The sequence below is a fragment of the Seriola dumerili genome, unplaced genomic scaffold (genome assembly GCF_002260705.1).
Source record: "Seriola dumerili isolate Sdu_G_001 unplaced genomic scaffold, Sdu_1.0 BDQW01000134.1, whole genome shotgun sequence".
In the NCBI taxonomy this organism is placed as follows: Eukaryota; Metazoa; Chordata; class Actinopteri; order Carangiformes; family Carangidae; genus Seriola; species Seriola dumerili.
In genome coordinates, this window is record NW_019174389.1 from 970,707 (window position 1) to 990,374 (window position 19,668).

At 38.1% G+C, this 19,668-nt stretch overlaps 1 protein-coding gene across 2 annotated transcripts; it reads right to left on the bottom strand.

The window, feature by feature from the left end:
- Positions 1-1,231: 1,231 nt before the first annotated feature.
- Positions 1,232-9,727, bottom strand: LOC111224470 (spartin-like). 2 transcript variants are annotated; one of them, XM_022748968.1, is made up of 8 exons: positions 9,473-9,727; positions 8,050-8,897; positions 5,813-6,010; positions 4,237-4,378; positions 3,905-4,099; positions 3,653-3,811; positions 3,454-3,544; positions 1,232-2,496 (listed from the first exon to the last, which is right to left on the bottom strand). In XM_022748968.1, exons 2-8 carry the CDS (start codon positions 8,890-8,892, stop codon positions 2,292-2,294), a joined length of 1,833 nt encoding a protein of 610 aa, XP_022604689.1. In that variant the 5' UTR covers positions 8,893-8,897; positions 9,473-9,727; the 3' UTR covers positions 1,232-2,291. The 2 variants fall into 2 exon arrangements, with proteins under 2 accessions (XP_022604689.1, XP_022604690.1); XM_022748969.1 differs by having other exon boundaries at positions 2,405-3,261.
- Between the last annotated feature and the right edge of the window lie 9,941 nt (positions 9,728-19,668).

Below are 19,668 nucleotides of genomic sequence, written 5' to 3' on the forward strand. Positions count from 1 at the left end.
AGACAATCCAGAGGGTGTGGTTAGTCCCTTTTGGCTGGATTTACTACTGGATACCAACAATAACCCTGAAAATAATCCAACTGACTATATGGTTTGAGATGTCACTAATGATATGCTTAATATATAAAAGCATATTTGCAGCTTTGATTGACCAAATATTAGAGCCTTTAGTGACAATATCAGTGATTTCTGTGTGCTGCATGGTATGCAGTCCTCAATAGATGTCAAAAAGTTAAAGATGGAATGTCCAGCTGTATTACTCTTTAGTTTTTCAGCAGAACATTGTAAGAATTATGATAGCTGTGCATCCCTTTCATTTTACAGGTACAGTTAATACAGCAGAGCAGTCATGTTTTGTATTTTTCATCTGACAGTTTTAAAAATAGCCAATCCATATAATGGATTATTTGTGTTACATAAATGGGAAAGCATAGGAGGACTGTTGTTTTTGTCTTTCAGTTGAATAAAGTGTTTTCTTGAATATTTCTGTCATTTAGTTTGAATAATAAACTAAAATATAGCCATTGTTATCTATGAAATGAGTGGTAAATGGCTGCATTTATATAGAACTCATTCACACGAGCAGCAAAAAGCTGCAATGCAAGGTGCTGGCCTGACCATCAGGAGCAATTTGGGGTTCAGTGTCTTATCCACTTTGATGGTTGACAGTAGGGCTTTGAACTGGAAAATAATCTGCAATTAAATTAAAATTTGAATCTTAATCAAATTATCTTTGAATTTTTAAAAATTTTAGTTTAAAGAGTAAAATTTTACTGACTCAGTAGCACAAAAAAGAAATCCCTGTATATAAGACCACAAAAAAGCATGGAATCATTTATGAGTACATTTATTTGAATTTCTGATTGTTTTTCTCAAGTAGGCTACTTTATAATCTTGATTTCCTTATTTTTTAAAGAAATGTAAAAGTAATTTGATGATCCATTTTCTCTACTGATGTGCTAATTTAGGAGAAATTTACAGAATAAAGCTACGGTGTGATAAAATATTCAGTGATAATTAACATGTTGTGAAACATAAAGCCACTAGGTGGCTGTATTAGGCTGATAGATTCAAGATAGTATTTACAACGTGTTAACTACATTTTAACAGCTGATCTGTCGGAATAAAAATGCAAATGGTATTTTCCTGCCCAAATCCATTCTTTTCTTCATATGGAACAAAATAGGTTACTGTGCCTCCCAAAATCTAACAAAATACTGAATTTCTTGTGTCTTTTAAACATTTTATTTCTTCAGAAAAGTTCCATTATTTCAATTGGTGAATAAAATCTCAGTGCGCAACCAGTTAAATAACAATTACCTACTGAGGGCTTAAAGCTGGAGTCTGACAAACCAGGTCACTTCATTCAAAAAAACAAAAACAAAAAACTCCACTGGTTTGGAAACAAGCATCGCACTTCAAAATTCACATTAGTTAAATGTGTTGTCGGTACATTAAAATCTACATAGATTTTTATATGAAATATAATATGAAATATTAATATTATAAACTAACATTTCTGAAAATATGTGGTTACAAGTGGACTGAAATGCACAAGACAGCACTGCAGATTGTAGCAGAACAAATCAGTTTTACAGCTTTACACAGCAAAAGCTCGCTTGCTACATGTTTATGATTGAACAAAAAGACATAATAGACTAAGGACAAGTTTAGCAGCTTTAGTTTTACAAAACATTAGATTTTTGCATATCATTTGATATTTGCAGGCACAGTCAGCAGCAGTGATTACTTCTCATTTTAAACACCTCACTTTTGTCTGAAACGTTGTATCTGAAGATATTGACATACAGATATTTTTTTATCATTCATTCAAAGTATATAAATTGCACTTACCCTACCAGGGAAAAACTCAAACACACACAGATGTTTCTTTAAGATGAGGAAAGTTTCCAGTGTCTAGTCAACAACCATTCAATGCTTTGTTAAAACAAACAGCAGAGTTAAACTGTTATCTTCCAAGTCAAGTGATAATACCTGAATGTTATACTGTGTATCAATATGCTATATAGATTAATGTTTTAATATGTGTTTTATATCCTTTTTGTTGCTTCACATTTAGGTCCATCTACCTTATTTTACATAAAAATTAAAGTGCTTAAAGAGCTGCATCAAACTGTAGGATATGAATATAACAGTTGTTATCTTTTGCATATGGTACATGTTTTATAAATAATTTATATTAAATATAGATTTATCTGATAGAAGAAGAATAAAAAAAAAAAAAATCGGCTTTAAGGCATTGCTGAGGGAATTAAGAAGGGCACTACCGGCTATTTGTCTGATTTCTCCACTTGCTTCCCGTTATCTGGTTTTTCCTGAAGCTTGTAGTCTTCCAAAATGGCCTGCGCTGTGTGTTTGCCAGTCCTTTTTACCACAGCTTTGATCCCCAGGTTGTCAATGTTGAAGGCAGTGATACCCACATTAATGGCAGAATTGACAGCGTGGTCTGTGGCTTGTCCTGCTGCGGCCCCGTACCTTCATCAGAAGTCAGATTGGGTGAGAGGTCAGAGCAAGAGGCAGGAGACAGAGGATTTGGGGAAAATTCATTAATATGCAGCGTAAGGATTGCAAAGATGCCATGCTCTATGTGAATTTCACCCATGCAAGGGCACAATCTTAAATTAAGAAATTTATGACAGTCAGAGTCTGAATTTTTCACTGTGGTTCAGATATCTAAGGGCAGGCAATACGGATATAATCATCTTTCATTGTATATAAAAATACAGTTTTTTCCACAATATGTATATATTGAAATTCAACAAAAAAAAATTCAAGATGAAAGCCTAGATGATAATGTTTGTGTATGGGTAATCCAGTAAATTAAATAAATCAAGGTACTTCACTTAATGGTAGAAATTGTATCGCAAAAACACTATTTTCTCATGATATATAGCATGGTATCGCCCACCCCTATTGAAATCAATAATCAACTATATTGCATAATGTTCATCATTTGAGTATGTAATACAAATTCAGGAAGATTTCAAATCAGGCAGGGCAGAAATGTTGCTAATTGTGATATTTCCTTTAGAAACACTTGGAGAAATCAGTGAAAGCAGCACCATCATGTGAATTGCTACAGAGGGAAGGGCAGTGAATTACTTTGTGCAAGTGCAAATCATTCCAGAAAAATGTCATGCTTGTGATTAGTGGTGTCAAGAGTTAAACAGCTTATATTATTAAGAAAAATTACACTTCTTCTCATTAGGTGGGTCAAAGATGTTTTGTAGACCCCTAAATCTGCAAAGCAAATTCAAGAGGAAAATGAGTGAGTGCACGTTCTGTTTTACTTGGATAATGCAAGAGGTCATTTGCAACATACACATCAATAACCTGTCTAGCAAGCAGTGTTGAGCAAAAAATGTCATGGTTGTATATTCAGGCAAGTGACAGTGGTCAGTCCAGTAATTTAAAACAGAAAGGAAGACTTACTTGTGTTTTACTGTGGTGACGGTCTCTGAGGCTACACTCGTGGTAATGTTCTTTGCTGCTACTTCCAAACCAGTCCACATGGTTGCGAATCCTGGGCAAATACACAGAAAAAAACAAAAACAAAGCATGTTAGCACATTTCAGTACATTTCTTATATAAAACTTTTTCTTAGAGAATACAGAGTGTAGATAAACTCCACCTTGCACTCCACTGGCAGCCACCACCATGGCTCCATCTATGTTGGAACGCCCATCCTTGTCTTTCTTCATAGACTCTGGGATCAGCTTGCCTCCGTGTTTTTTCACGTGTGGAGCCAACTCCCGACCCACACAGCCAGCGACAGTACACACCCCGTCCACTGCAGCAACACAGCATTACTCAATTAGAGGTCCACTGCCAAATAACCACACAAGGTCAGTAAAAACATGCTGACTGAAGATGACTTAGTCACCTAGAAACTGGCTGACTTTGACGGCTCCCCCAGTGGCTTGTTTGGCAACATGGAGGCCTTTGGAGACGGTGGGGCTGACGTTGGTGGGTTTGTCCTCTGGAGTGATGTGTTCTCTGAGTTTAGATGCCCCTTTGTGAATAGCTTTGCCTGTGAACTCAGCTCCTTTCACCAGACCCCAGCTTAACCAGGACGCACCTGAAAGGCCAACAGGATCGCACAGGGTTAAACATGCTGGACTGCTGATCTACGTGTGTGACCAGTGTCTTCTAAACGAATTACTAACAAACTAAAGCATAAGGGTATTCACGTTTGAGGACACAATGTGGCCTCACCTGTCAGGATGCCATTTGCCACTTTTTCACTCCACTCAGGCAGAGCTTTATCCTCCTCGGTCTCCGCTGGTACAGCCTCCTCAGGTGTAGTGATGGACACTTTCTGACTGAGATTAATGGTGTCCGCAGCTTCATCTGAAGCCTGACCAAACAAACACATTGGTTAGTTACTGTAAGATGAAGACAGACAATGTGGGCTGAAAATAAGAACTACTTGTCAGTCAAAATCTTTGGACAATTTGTCCGCTACTTTGTGTAAGCTGTACACATCTCCGTTCCGATGCTCGTCTCCAAGTAACCCCCCTCCCCAAAATTCACAAAGCTCCTCTCATTATTCTGTGCTTCTCGTTACAATGCACTATTTGTTTGGCACAAAGAGACAGTCATTTTAAAATGTCTCTGTCAGTCAGTCGGAAAACAGTCTCCCTTTGTGCTGAAAACCTCAAATCTTCTGCTTGACCCAAAAATGAGAGAAACACAAAAGTGCCTACTTGCTGAAAAGGAATCGCATCCATCAGAGCAGATAACTAGCTTTACTGCATACATCAGAAATGACCTTGTTTGGCATCGATCTGAGCCAGCACCTCCATCTCCATCATGGCTGAACTGGCACTTGTCTTTCAGCTGAAGCTGTGAGGTTGTTCTAGCTGCTGCAGATAAGAGCATTATAACTGATTAATTCTCCTCACCTGCCTGTCTAAAATCCCCACAATGCTGAGGCAGGGGTAAGTTGGGGAAGTGTGCCAGCTCAGAAGTAAGTAGGAGTGAGAGTGTCATGCCAGACCCAAAACAATGAAAAAGTTTGGAACCCTCTGCAGACTCAAAGCATTGTGTAAGCGGCAGCTACAATCTTTTTCATGGGAGGAACAGATTTAATATGTGCAGAATTTCCTATGATTGTAGAATTTGCTTGTGATGACTGACTAGGAAAAGAGAGGACAGTGGTTGGAGACTGTAAAACAGCAGTGACACCACAAGCTAAGAATTTCAACATTTTGCTCTTTCAACTGCATTTCAACGCAGAACTTATAGACATAGAATATATGTATGTGTGGGGAATAAATCTAGTTAGTTAGACACTCAGATCCTTCTATATGGGAAATGCTGATTTGTTAAGTCACTATTAGTAGCTGAAGCTCAGGTTTTCTAAATTAGCATAATAATCATGGAATTATCAGACTGATGAGGCTGATCTCAGTTTTTAAAGCATAAACAAAATGAAGATAAGACTTTCATACGCCTGTAACTACCAATAGCTGCAGAGCACTCCTACTTCACAGTCCCATTTGCCTAAAATAGCTCTCAGTGCCCCCCGCTGGCACTAGAGGATTTGCCAAAAGGCATTGTGTAACAATTCTTTTGTGACTTCAAATACTTATGTAAACACATTTTGATGCGTAAATAGTAGAAATACATTTCAGAGAACAAATTCTCTGAGCATTTGGTCAGTGAGAAAAACCAGCAAAAAATCCATGTCATTAATCTTCAGATGATCTGTACCGATATGTATTCAACTACATAGATCCCATTTGCATTTGTCAAAACGTGTGTTGTGTTGTCACTGATCTGAACTGACCTGAACCCTGAGATCTGTCATTTGGGACAGTAGGTCTTGAAACAGTTCTCTGTTTGCAGCAGGCAGCTCAGAGGACAACACCACCCCCACATAATAGCCTGCAGCTGGCGCCATCATGTCCGGAAACATAAACACACCAGTGTTACACAGCAGCACTGGAGAGTCCATCGCCATGAGAGGGTAGAGCCAGTCGCACACCTGCCAGGAAGCAAAAGTTAAGAATAATAAACAATACTGGAAAATCTGATATTAGGTAGGTGTATGATGTCATGACAATGTGTATCAGGACAAAATATTTTGCCCTAATATACAGCAAAGGACAATGATGAGTGAATTTACATAGAAGCCAAATGCAACAGGGGAAAAGAGATGCGCAAAGACAGGTTTACTAATTTATAGGTTTTCAAATGTAACGAGCCTGACATGACTTAAAGGAGCTTCTGATTAGTGCCACACAGTGAACCGTCTGAGAGAAGACAACCCAGAGGACACTGTCTCCCTCTGACTGCTGCATGTCTAACAGGATTATAGGGCATAACCGTGTTAAGCAGGATTTAGATAATTACTTGCATTCATGTGAATCACTGATGTCACCCACTGGCAATAGCACCTGGGAAATTCCCCAGTGAAGAGTCAAATTTCAGTCTTATGACCCACTAGTGTCAGTACATTGACTGTTTTAACCGACAGCAGGGCGAAACATTGTCAAAATGCTCAAAACAGGAGGAGTTGGATAACTTAGATTAAGTATTGATTTAGTTTCTTAACAAAAGCCTAATCCGATACGTTTAAATAGCTTTGAGTAATTTCTAATCTTATCACTGGCTGGGGACAAAGTAACAGTGTCTGTAAAAGTGGACTGATTTGTTTCTGTGCCTCTGATTGACTAAATTACACCAGATCAGAAAAATAAGAAATGTCTGCTGGGTTTGAGCAATGCAAACATTTATGTGGCAAAAGAAAAAAGAAACGAGAAAGGTTATGTTTTTGTGGTGATACAAATGCACAATGCAGAATATTCCTGAACTGTTTGATAGTAAAAAAAAACTTGCTGTTGTGCAGAATATAGCTGCCAGTCTGTCAATGTTCAGGGTTTTTCTTTCATAGAGAATGTCAACACAGAAGCTTTTACCACAGCAGGTAAAAATACCTCTTTCATGAGTTTCATTTAATCTATAACACCGCCAACATTAATTGCAATGGCAGGATCCCTCCAGGGGTGACTCTTGGTGAAAACACAGCCAGATGATACTCCGCTTGATCAGTGCTGAATTCACTGTACTAACAAGATTCTGTAAACTTGTCTGCTGTGACAATAGAGAAGAGAGGACGATGACTGCAGACAGAGAATGACGAGGACAAAAAGGGTCAGTGTTACGGATCAACTTGTTTCTCTGTAAAGTGGCGACTTTCACCTGATTGCATTGGTGGGTGCCAGTAGTGATGGCAGATATCTGGAAACAGGAACATTACATTTACCTTGTTGACTGATGTTTAAGCAAAAACTGAAAATGCTGAACATCATTAATGTAGGATTCATTACTGCTGCTGTATTTGACTGTAGAAGTTTTACCTATTTTCTGGTATTTCAAACACAATACTGTTAAAAAAACACAGTTCCTTTATTACTTAAATTAAACTATATTAACACTAGTTTTCCCCCATGTAGAGAGTTGTAAGATCATCCAGGTCCTATCCAGTGTTTCCTATGTATAGAGGAAGAAAAATTAGGCAGCAGCCAGTCTATGGTCGCAACAAATTTTAAGATGTTGCATATGTTTAAAGTTATTTCCCTGTCAAAAAATAAATTCATGTTTAATAGGTCATGACTGAGGTAACATCTTTGCCCAATTTTAGTCCAATAATGATACTGATCTGGGATTTCCCAGGAGGATGACATCACATGCATAAACCCAGTGGGATTAGGGCAGTGAGTCAACAATGCTCACATGATAACGTCCACAGGGCAAGGGATAGAGATCATTAACAAGCCTATCTCGGCCTGCTGATGACTCACAGTAAGAGGTCTTGATGAGCCGAACAAACATCTTACAAAACCAGGTGAAAGGGCATAAGAAAGACTGGAAAGAGAATGGATTACACTGCAATGATGACATTTCACTTGCACTCATTGCATCACATTGGCACGAGAGTGGCTTATCTAGTCCTTCCGAGCTTTATAGTAGAGAGTGTTTTAGTGTGCTGAAACTTGGGGTAAAATATTTATTTTCTCTTACCTGCAGAAATGCTGGTGGTCGGTTAGGCATTCTGTCAGAGTGATCGCTGGTAAACCTCACCAGCCGCAGGTAACCTGGGTACGATGGAGCGCTCACTTGACCTTCCGGTGTCACAAAGAATATCTGCACACCATGAGGGATGTAGAGCAGCTCCTCTCCCTCTTCGCCCATACTCTGGGGGGATGGTGTCGAGTTAGATGTGCGACTGTAGAACTCATCCCCAACCAGCGACATCTCCCCTGCTTCTGTTCCATATGAAATAGATAAGTGGCCATCAGCCGCCTGAGGAGAGTAAGCTGGAGGCTGTTCGGCTGGGACCACAAGCTGTCTGGTAGGAGAAAGAGGAAGACCCACACCACTGCATGTAGGTATGCCTCCTACAGCTCCTGCTGCATGACCATTAGCAGAGAGTAGGCTTGGTGGAGCTGGCCTCTCTGGCTTCTCTTTGGTGGGGAGTTTTGGGTAGAGACATTCTGCAGACATGTCTGTAGCACCAGGGCCAGACACACTTGTAGTACTCAACATAGGTGCAGATCCAAGGTCAGAGCTGGTCTCTAGTATGGCCAGGCGAGTGGTGATGTTGTTCAGTGTCTCCTGCATCTTCTGCTGCATCTGTCTGGCTGATTCCCAGGAGCCGCCCACACACTCCTCTCCCTGTGAAGGCACACTGATAGCTCTGAGAAGGTGCTGTCGCCCTCGCTTGTAGAGCTCCAGGGCCTGTGCCTTGTCTCCAGCTTCGTCTGCTGTCAGTCCTTTATTGATGCACTCAAAGGCTCTCTCATAGCCATCTTTGATCACTTGCAGTCTGGCATTGTCGAATGCATCTTGTTTAGCTTTCTCCATCCCCTCTGAAACAATTTGTCCAAACATGGGTTGACTCTGACACATCACATATACATATAGACATATATACATACATATATATAATATATATATATATACATATATACATACATACACAGCGTAACAGGGCAGTCTTTAGCTTGAATCTGACACATTACAAAATACGTCACGTAACTTAAAGCTATTCTTATTATTCAATTTACATGCTACTACTTATTTAACATAGGCGCCAGTGTTACGATCACGATATCCACAATCAGAAGTCATGTCATGTCACAAAAAAAGTGACATGAGTATTTACATTGACTAACCTCTCTGGCTCTCAGTCATGTGAGTTGGTTTACCTGGTGTAAAAGAGGTCGCTAAAGTATGCTAAAACCGGCTAAAGTTGATGATAAAGTTACCAACAGACTAACAACAGCTAACGTCTCTGTTAACACGAATTCAGCTGTTACGCCGTGATTTTGTACCAACAACAACATAACTAAAACGTTAAGACTGAAAAGCCTGTTGACATAAAATGATTAGTATTAGCTAGTTAGCATTGGTTCCTTGATTAGCTAACGGTATCCATGCTTACCTGAGTGAGAGTAAAACTCCGACGAACAGCTTAATTAGCCAGTTAGCTAACTTGTAGCTAGTGCGTTCTTGTCAAATAAGGATCCTACTAGCGTTTACTTCAAACAGCAACTGTCTTCCTGAATAAAGTTGTGGTCTGTTGGTAGTCGACTCCCTTATGTAGAGTAGTGATGCTACACAGATTACTCGGCACAGTAGTGACCTTAAAAAGCAAAAGAATCTTGACAGGATGTGTCGATGCTTCGCTTCAATGTAACAAAACATATCCACTACTGTCACATATTTTAGTTTTATTTTGAAAGCTAAAACCGGACGTTTCTGTATGACATCATGGTGGCATCGTCGTGAATTTGACCTGTTTGAATTTGCTGCAGTTTGTGACTGTGGCCACTATGGGTCAGTAAACACCCATTCTAAATACACAGTTACTTCTAGAATCCATGGATGTACATCCGTTAGAATCGCGTGTTTTACTGCCACCTAGTGGCCACAGTGAGGAACTGACACAATTTCTAGTAAAGTTAGCGTTGTTGCAGAAATGATAGCAAACTACTGCTTCCTGTACATACTTTCAAAGTACAGTGGCAAAACGAAAGCATTCAGAAAGTAATTAAAATCTAACTTAATTTTTTTCCAACTTTGAATTCCTCCGACTAATGTTGGGTTGCATATTTGTACCAATAAATGAATTTCGCTGCCCCCGCTTGTCCCATGGTGACTGCTCCCTTACTGTACTTAATGTAATGTGTGTTTACAGTGTGTAGCTAGTGGCTAAAAATAGGAACTTCAGCGAATTACGTTAATCAAGGTAGCATCAATGCAGACATGACAGCATGGTAACACCTCCGGTAAATACTTTCAAAATACAATATTCAAATAATATAGTCATACAGCTTACAGATGCCTTAATTTGCTAAATGTATTATTTTGATAGCCTTCTTGTGTTTAGTTAGTATGTAATGGTGGTGCCTCGGGAGTCAGTTCCCAAGGCTTTTCGGGACTTTCAGGACTGCAGTCCTAAGATCGCATTTCTAAGACCTTGGTTTTTCGCTACAGCGCCAGCTAGCGAATTGTTTAGGTTTAGGGGGTAAGCGTTGTTCTAAGTACATATTTTTAACGAATTGGGTTTCCGGTACGGTGGCAGTGTCACGAAAACGTAGCGACATGCCGAATTGGCGTGAGAATATTTGGAACATCGTGGGCCTTTTACCGCCCTCCGGTGGTATAAATGAGGAACTACAACATTAAATTAGTCAAAGTAGCGTTAATACAAACATAGCAGCATATCACCGTTTCCGGTTTGGTCTTTCAAAATACATTATCCAAACTGAAATGATGAGTAACAAACTGACAGAATTATCACTATCACATCATTACATTACTTGTTATATAATTTGTTGAGCTGACAAAAAAGTAATATTATTAGTTGTAATAACAACAACAACAACAACAACAAAAACAATAAAAATAATAATAATAATAATGATTATAATAATGATAATAATACATTTTATTTAAAGGCGCCTTTCTTGGCACTCAAGGACACCGTACACAGTTACACAAATTGAGATTAAAACACATTAAGAATTAATTAATTAATTAACAACAATAAAAATGAAATATAAAAATAAAAACAATACAAAAGTGACAGAGCAATTGGCATCAGATGGAAAAGGCAGTTTTAAACCGGTAGCCAGTGGAGCTGTTGGAGGACAGGAGTGATGTGGTGGATGGAGGGGGTACGAGTAATGATACGGGCAAAAAATTAAAAAAATTATAGTAATAATAAAGATGTTATGTTTACATTTCAATCCTTAATTTTTAAGGTGCTGTGATGGGACAAGTATTATTCCTTGATGTATTCAAAATACCCCTGATAATAACATTTTCCCAGTTTGGTCTTAACTCTACAACTTTTACAATATACCAAGCGGTATTTGTTCTGACCTCACCTCAAAAGACAACCCAGCAGCTGAGAAAGTTGTATTCACACAACACCCAACACCCAACACCCAAAACTAGACTGATTAATATGTTTACTGACCACCCACAGCAGGGGTGGACCAGCGAGATCTGAAAACCAGGGCTCTGAATCATAAGATAAGCTTAGAAAAAACTGATCAGAGGGCAGGAAAATGGCCACTTTGCTCATAAATTTCATGTACACAATACGGCTGTTTGATGTTGTTTCCACAGTTTGAACAAGTGTTGCAACATAATTAATAAATTGTGAATATTTCAGATGGTTTATTAGAAAAATAGTTCCCGGGGGTGGACAGTGAGGCAGACAAAAGACTCACTGCACTCCTTTTTTTCTTCTTCTTTCAAATTTCTTTGGAAAATTCTGAGGTAAGAAGTTAGTAAGAATTGATCAAAAGTCTCATGTGAAATCACTGTAGTAAAGCAAAAAAAAAAAATAGAAGTTTCGTACAAATTTGATAAGCAAAGCAGGTCATGTGGGACACACACTCATACACACATACTGGGTATGTTCAATAAAAACAACTCACAACAACTTGAACCTGATAATTCTGGAAAATGTGCACATTTTTGTTTTTCATTTGTAATGTTACTGTTGTTGCAACATCTACATACTAGCTGGGAAAACCTTGAATTCGTACTTAACCAGTGTTACATTTGTAAAAACAGATACAATCAAACATGACATGATATTACTGCTGCACACACAAGTGTGATAACATGCCCATTTCATTTCCATGAAACTCTTAACATAATGGCTTCTATGGTATAAAGTAGTCAGAAAAGGCATTCTTAAAATACTGTTATTGGAAAATGTAAATCCAAAAGAAAATGACACTGCATTGCATTGCATGTTTGGACTGCAAGATAATTTTAAGTCTTGTGAGCTCCACAGTAATTAAATTATGTATGGCAGCCAGTAGTTTTGTTTAAAATGTCTATCAATACTGGCATCGTGTACTGTATACAGATAAGGATTAAATGGTAGAGGACTGCAGATAAATGAAGACTATCATCTGCAGAGGGCACCAAATCCTGTTTAAAATGTAAAGACCTGACATGGAAGTCAAGAAAAACAGAGTGGTGTTTATACTGCTGTGGGTTCAAGTTCATCAAAACTTTTTATAACCCTCATAATTTAAGCATTTTGTCCAAGCATGGAAATGATTAGGTCTGCAGTTTGGAATAAATGTGCCACTAATGACCATTAAATAGCTTATTTTAAGCATATGGACATTAAACAAAAGAGACTAGAGGCATTAAAAGCCAGCAGTGGAAATCAATGGATAATTAACCAAGAAGTCACTTTTTTCACATTCTTACGTGTCGCTGTTTTATTATTCTGACTGCCGCTAGTTTCTGCATGAGTCCAGATTGCTGCTGTGAGCCTTAAGAAACGCATGTGAAAAATATCAGTTTCATCACCAGTTTGACAGATTCCCAGCATACATCCTGCTTAGATACTGCAGCTCAGGGACCAGACAGGACACGCTCTTCACACATATGGAGGCAATAAACTGTGGCTTCAGCTCACCTTCACATGCTGTTTAACCGTATCATACCCAATGATATTTTTTGTTTTTGGTCACAATACAATGCACTTTCACTTAATTACTGAGTTTTCTACTGTGCGTGAGTAAAAGAGAGACTGTTGATGATTCTTCTTTGAATAAATTTACAGCAAATACACTACACTGTACTTTAACCTCTTTATACTTCATGTTTTCTGTATTTTGTTATGTAGCTTTAGTACATGCGCAGCATACAGTTCATTATGCACCTCATACAGTATGTGTATCATATTCTACCAAATCACTCTGATCCTTTACTGTAGCTCTTCTCAACCATGGGAGTACATCAGACTTGTATTGAGTATACTGCAAATATATTGCATGTCTATTGCCAGATGAAATTCCATAAGGAAGTTATAAATTTACTGTGTTTCTACCAAGGTGTGCAACTAGAACAGGCTGGTGATACATGGTGGTGTTCTTTTGTTCATGTTGGTTCATGTGAGTAACGTATGGAAGGCTGACTTCTTCTAAAGCTTTAGAAAAACAAATCACTATAAAGTTGTACGGGTGTAGTTCCTATCCACCAGTCCGATAAAAAGCATGAACAGCCATTTAGAATTATCCCCACTGCACAGAATAAAACTATGGTACAGATACTATGACCATCTGTTGTTATTGCTCTTCATCAACAGTTCCCACACGCAGAAGGCGCATTAAAATTGAATTTAACCTAAAACAGCCTGTTAGCATTCTTTTGTACAGGATGAGCAGGGAGCAGTGGAATCACAATACAATGATAAATGAGCAATGATAAACCGGCCAACAGTCAAATGATATACACATGCCTGCTGAAAGAAGAATATGAAGCAAAATAAATTTCATAATAGTTTATTGGCTTCATTGATCCTCAATGATTCAAGTTATTTCAGTTGTGTAAGATGTGTTTTCATGGTATTCTGAGAATAAAGATGTAATTAAATGACTATAAATGTTAATTTAGGGAAGAATTCAGTGGATGAAGCCAGACATGAGCCTTTAATAAATGTACAGCTCAGCTCATTATATTGGCCTGCTTTGTGGATCTCTTAAACACCTCTGTTATAATGCTCATTTTACTCCATATCAAACAAATTAGCTCATAAAACTGTTTTGCCCCAGTTTCTTTTTGACTGACCTCTTGTTGTCCTAGACTGCTGGTCTTTATTTTAATCACTGTGCACATGAAAGAACTCCGTTACATTTCAAGATCAGCCAGTTATATGTCACAGACCTATTTTGTACTTGTTGATCTTTTTGTTCTTTTTGCCAGACTTCATCATTTCATCTATGGATGCAGTTGTGGTAATAGTTTATCTTTTATACAGGGTTCTACACTTCTCTTCACTTTGGATCAGGCATTAATGTGTATAGTTGTTCCAGAACCTATTGTATTCTATGTAATATGACTACGTGATGGTTTATGTTTATGGAGAAAATAATGGTCAAGAGTGATTGATGATGATGTCACCTAATGATACGTCTCTATGTCTGGTATGCCTTTGAAATTAGGGCAGGGTAGAGGTCAGAAGGAAAGAGCAGTAGCTATGGGCCTGAAGACTTGTTAACAGTTTTCTCAGGTATTCACCTCACCTGTGTAAACCAGCTGCTGCTTGTGTGCCAAAAACAGGAGCTCTTCTTGGATTTACTGAACTGCCAAAAAACAACATTGGTGACACACTTACTAGTGGATCTGTCGCAAGTAGACCATGATAAATGGAACTTTTTGGTTCAAGAATCTTTTTGCATTTTGTCAGTCCTTGCATCAAAACCCCAAATTACACAGCTCTGATGTCAGCCTTCGCTAGGCAATTGTGTGTAATTCGAACCATAAATAAAAGCTTCTGACAGCTAATGTTGCTGAGAACAATACTATTTTATATTAAATTATGCTTTCCTTTAGCCTCTGCATCAACTGCAGCATGTGAAGATAGCTTACACGTAGATGAATAATGTTGCTAATATTAACTTATTTATTGCTCCACGGGTAATAAACTAAGATCAAAACAAGGAAGCTATTACAATGACATATGATGGTAATTAATGAGAAACGGCAAACTATCACATCTACAGATGATGGAATCCATACAGGACAATATATGCTGTCACCAAATACACATGTTCTATGAAAAGCCTAAATGCTGTTGACATAAAATGTGTAATTAATTGCATTTCATGTTCTCGAGATAAACAGATTTATTAAGTGGTGATAGGACAAACTATACCATGACTATAGACAGAACCAGATGGAAGGGGTGCAACCAGGACAAAGGGGAAAAACAGACAACACATGATTTCAGTAATATTGGTGTCAAAACTTCTTCTCCTACTGAAGCTGGATAAACAGGGCAGCTGTGTCCTGTGTCCAACATTTTGTTCATTTTGATGCACAAATGCATACCTCACCTAATAAAACCCACATGAATTAATGAAGTTCCTAACAGACATCAGAACCTTCAATCACAGTTTCCTCTTAATGCTCCACTGAGGCTCATTACACGGTGAGTTATTGTCCCCACAGTGCACAGAGCAACAATATGTCTCTTGTTCAGGCACCAAAAAATGCGGTTTGGTTTCAAGACAAGTGTCACCAGCAGCAAGTTCACGGCAACTTTTCAAACTCATCTTAATTAAAAGAAAATTCCAGTAGTTGTTTAATAAGTTTTCTCTTGCTGAGATAAGTAACAGCTACAAAATAACCAGAGAAACACTGACAGGATGCAATTTTAGCATCTAATGTAATAGTTAGGGTTCAATTCTCATGTGTTGCTTCAGGTAAACATCTTTCAACTCACCTTCATTTTGAAAAGGTATTCTGGAAAAAGACTCCATTAAATATAAGAGCATACTGTAGTGAGAAATGACAGATGGTGTTAGATCACATCAGTCAGTCTCTTGAGGTTGGTTTATAAAATATACACACTGAAATGGTATTAAAACCTTTCATTAAGTTTAAATGTGTCGATTCTATTCTTTTTTTTTTTAAACAAATGTTCTTTATACTCATTTTATATTCTCATAAATTACAGGAGGTTGATTTTTAAGAAACATCTTTTTCCAATGATGGATAAAGAAACAGGACTGGATCACAATCCCTTGTAAACTTGTCTCTGCCCTATTATTTATGGGGAGAGAGATCCTGTTCTAGTGTGGCTCCAAAAAGCTGCAGAGTCTTTAGCTATCATCCTCGAGGTGAAACAAGGCCCTAATATTTGGAAAAACAGCCAGTCCCCATTTCAACTGCTGTGTCTATGTGAAAGTGTGTTAGACATGGAGCTCAGATGCAGCTAATGTAAAGCAGTTTTATACTAGGAGTGATTAAGTATAACATGAAGGTAAACTTTTAAGTACTGGCTCATAGTAAAAAAAAAGGTTTCTTCAATAAATCACTCAACTGCTGAAGAGTTATTAGCTTCACCAGAGGCTATAATAAATCCTACCAGCAATCTGACAGTGCAGCAAATGACTGAGATAACTTACGTCATTTGCACTAAACTAAGGTATGTTTCCTATAAACTTCAACTCAGGGAGGTTGTTGGGCCCGGACATAATTTAAGGTTAAGACGTTTCCCTCTGTAAAAACCCAAAATCCGATGTATTAAAGTTAAAGTTTGCCCCCTGTTGCTTCTTGTTCCTGTGTTCTTACATTTCTAATTACATTAAAAATGCTGAAGGGAGTGATTTAGTTGTGTGTGGCTCAACTAGTGAATCATATTCATGTAATTGTGGATTACTCTCAGGCTAAAGATAAGTTTTGCTTAAGTGTAATTGCAGGGACATTACATTCAGATAAGATGTATCTTTCTTATTTGCCACAACTGGAACATTTACAAACATCAAAACATGTTTGTAGTGTTCTGATCAACCATTTAGAAACTGAAAATATGCCTGAAGTCATTACAAATAACATCCTTACTCCACACATAATGTGCTTTTGACTGAAGTTCTGTTTGGTCTTCATGGCCATAGTCATATCTTGCCATACCTGCATGTTGAATATCACGCGACTCAACCTAAATTCACTGACCATATTTGAAGAATATTAAGATGAGGCATCCTAATGACTTAGCCAGCAATGGAAGACTTACAAACACATGCAAACATCATCGGTGCGGTTTCACTGGACAGTAAAATATCATTGGCAGGAAAGTGTGGGAGCAAAGCCAAACATATTGGGTCTGCTACATCAACATCAAGACAGCCAACAACTGATCTAAGAGACAGAAAAACAAGGAACACATCGAATGTTGCGCTCTGTGGCAAACTTTATTTAGATGCAAAGATCTTTTTTTTTTTTTTTATAATCAATTATATGAAAAAGGCTGAATAAAATGTGGAAACCAGAGAACCTATTAATGGGGGCAAATGACTGGAATCACTGGAGAGACTCCAAGCATTCCGAAGAGAGAAAAGGTACTGTAAACGCCATTTACAGTTTCTAAAGTTAGTGTTGAAAAAGGCATGATTAATGACCTGCAGCGGTACCTTGAAATGCACAGTAATAACATTGTTTAGATTACTATTAGAGATGTGTGTTTTTGCCACCATCACACTGTACGCAGCATGATATTAGGGATTTTTTAAAATACATACATAGACCAAAAAAAAATCAGAAAAATCATCTTTCTTCCTGTTTTTGACACTAGATGGATATTATATCAAAATTGTCAAACAAACTTTCATTTTATCTACTTGTGTAGCATAACCCACAATGAAGGTCAGAGGCAAACAAAAATCTTGCAGTACAGTAACAATGTCACCACTTGGCCTAAGGCATCCTGACTTCCAGCGCTCTTGGCTCAGTTTCCATGTGTGGAAAATGGAGATGTGTTCAGCATGCCAGCACAGATAGAGAAATTCATCGGCTGCATTTAAGTGCGGCTCTGCCATATTGTAATTCTATCTCAAGGCTATGACTGAAACAATCAATTCTCATTTTAAGGTTTGGAACACTTGGCATTTAAGAATGTAATAAATTCTGAATAATGATGTGTGAATAATCTGGCAGCATGTGGTGTTAAGGTTTTGTAGTTCAGTCTATACCCCACAAACCTATGGCCCACCACTGTAATCATGAACCTTTCCGAAGTCCCACAACATTAGTCCCTCACCAGTGAAAAATGTATTTTCCATAGTTACTTCACATGAGCTTTGTAGTGCAGAATGATCTATGTACAGAGTTTGACATGAGAAGGCTGTTCTTAAATTGATCTGCCGAAGGGGAAAAGTTTCTCTGTGCTCACCTTTGTGCTCACCAAATTTGAGTTTAAGGCGTGTGCATACGTGCAGTATTTTGTGACATCACAATCAGCTTGGCAGTCAGTTGCAGTCTGTGCAACTTACAAGTGTCCAGAGCACGTACACTGAATAGATCTGTTCAGTGGAATGGGAGACATCTTGTACCCAGCAGTTAAACATATTCAAATTCATAGATTCTGGATTTTTTTTAAACAGGTAATTGTACCAGACACAAACTATCATTCAAAGTAGAGTACATTTATACATCTTAAAATAAGTCTGAGGAGGAGATTTAACATTTCTTAATGCTGTTTGAACTCACCACACATTCATTCTGGTGATGAGTGAAATATTAATTTCCGAGTCATCAGTTCCTATGGGTTATACAATGGCATTGCATAAAAAGTACAAAATATCTTTTGCATCATTTTATAAACATTTTCCTGTAATGTAGCTTGACATGTACTGTTTCTTTGGAGTCTTAAATTCAAAATAAACTTCAGTGGGTTTCAACCATGCTTGAAAATATGAATATGTAATTATAGGTTAGGTAAGGCATGACCTTAATGAATCTTATTTTTCTCCATAAATTAAATTCATGCTGCACATGAAAAAACTTCTCCTTTTTTTCTTCCAGAGAAAGGAACTCTTCTTTCCTTTCTTACAAAAATGACTTGTACTATGAAATATCGTTTATGATTCCATTAGTTAACTTCCTAAAATATTATATCGTTCAAATGTTTTTGGGTAACTATGAACTTTGTCTACCTGCAGTGATGAGGATACAACCTGAGCCAAGTCTCAAACCATCACACTACCTCTGGCCGAACAGAGAGGAAACAGCAGACTGGAAATCTGGAACATGAATGCACAGGGAATCCCATCTACGTGGCTCATGGTTCCCAGAAACTGCTGGGGGAGGGGAGTATTGTTGGCCATCTGATCTTGAAGAAAAAGGGTGAGATATTGCCTTCCCACTTCCTGTGAGTAGCAGCACAAACAAAACTTGGGTGTATAGTCTATAATGAACAACTATTACACCGTGAATGTGCACTAATGGCAGATGCAGTGCATAGTTTTCAACATGAATCCCTTAGGTAACACAGTTCAGAGTTTCCTTCACTCCATGCTGTGGATGTGTTCAGAAATCTATTCTGATGCATTGTGACTGTACAAAACACTGAATACTTATTTTACAACTGGTTTGGGTCACAGAATTACTTTGTTAGAAGAGCAGTGTAGCTTCCATAAAGTTGGAGGACTCAACAAAAGATTAAAGAAAAGAAAAATCAAAATTGATGTAGCGGAGGGTGAAATATCCCAACTTTAGTGCCTAGTATGGGTCAAACTCCAAGCATGCAGAATTTTGCAACTTGATTTTTTTGTTGGAGCCTGTTGGTTTGTCCACCATGCCCCCAGTTGTAATGCA

Bases quoted from the DNA above. Each gene is read 5' to 3' on its own strand.
- LOC111224470 (XM_022748968.1), bottom strand. From the start codon at position 8,892: ATGGAGAAAGCTAAACAAGATGCATTCGACAATGCCAGACTGCAAGTG. The intron at 4,379-5,812 runs GTCAGTTCAGAT...TTGTTTGGTCAG, and splicing joins TGACAGATCTCAGGGTTCAG to GCTTCAGATGAAGCTGCGGA. The intron at 3,545-3,652 runs GTGGAGTTTATC...GTATTTGCCCAG, and splicing joins GGCTGCCAGTGGAGTGCAAG to GATTCGCAACCATGTGGACT.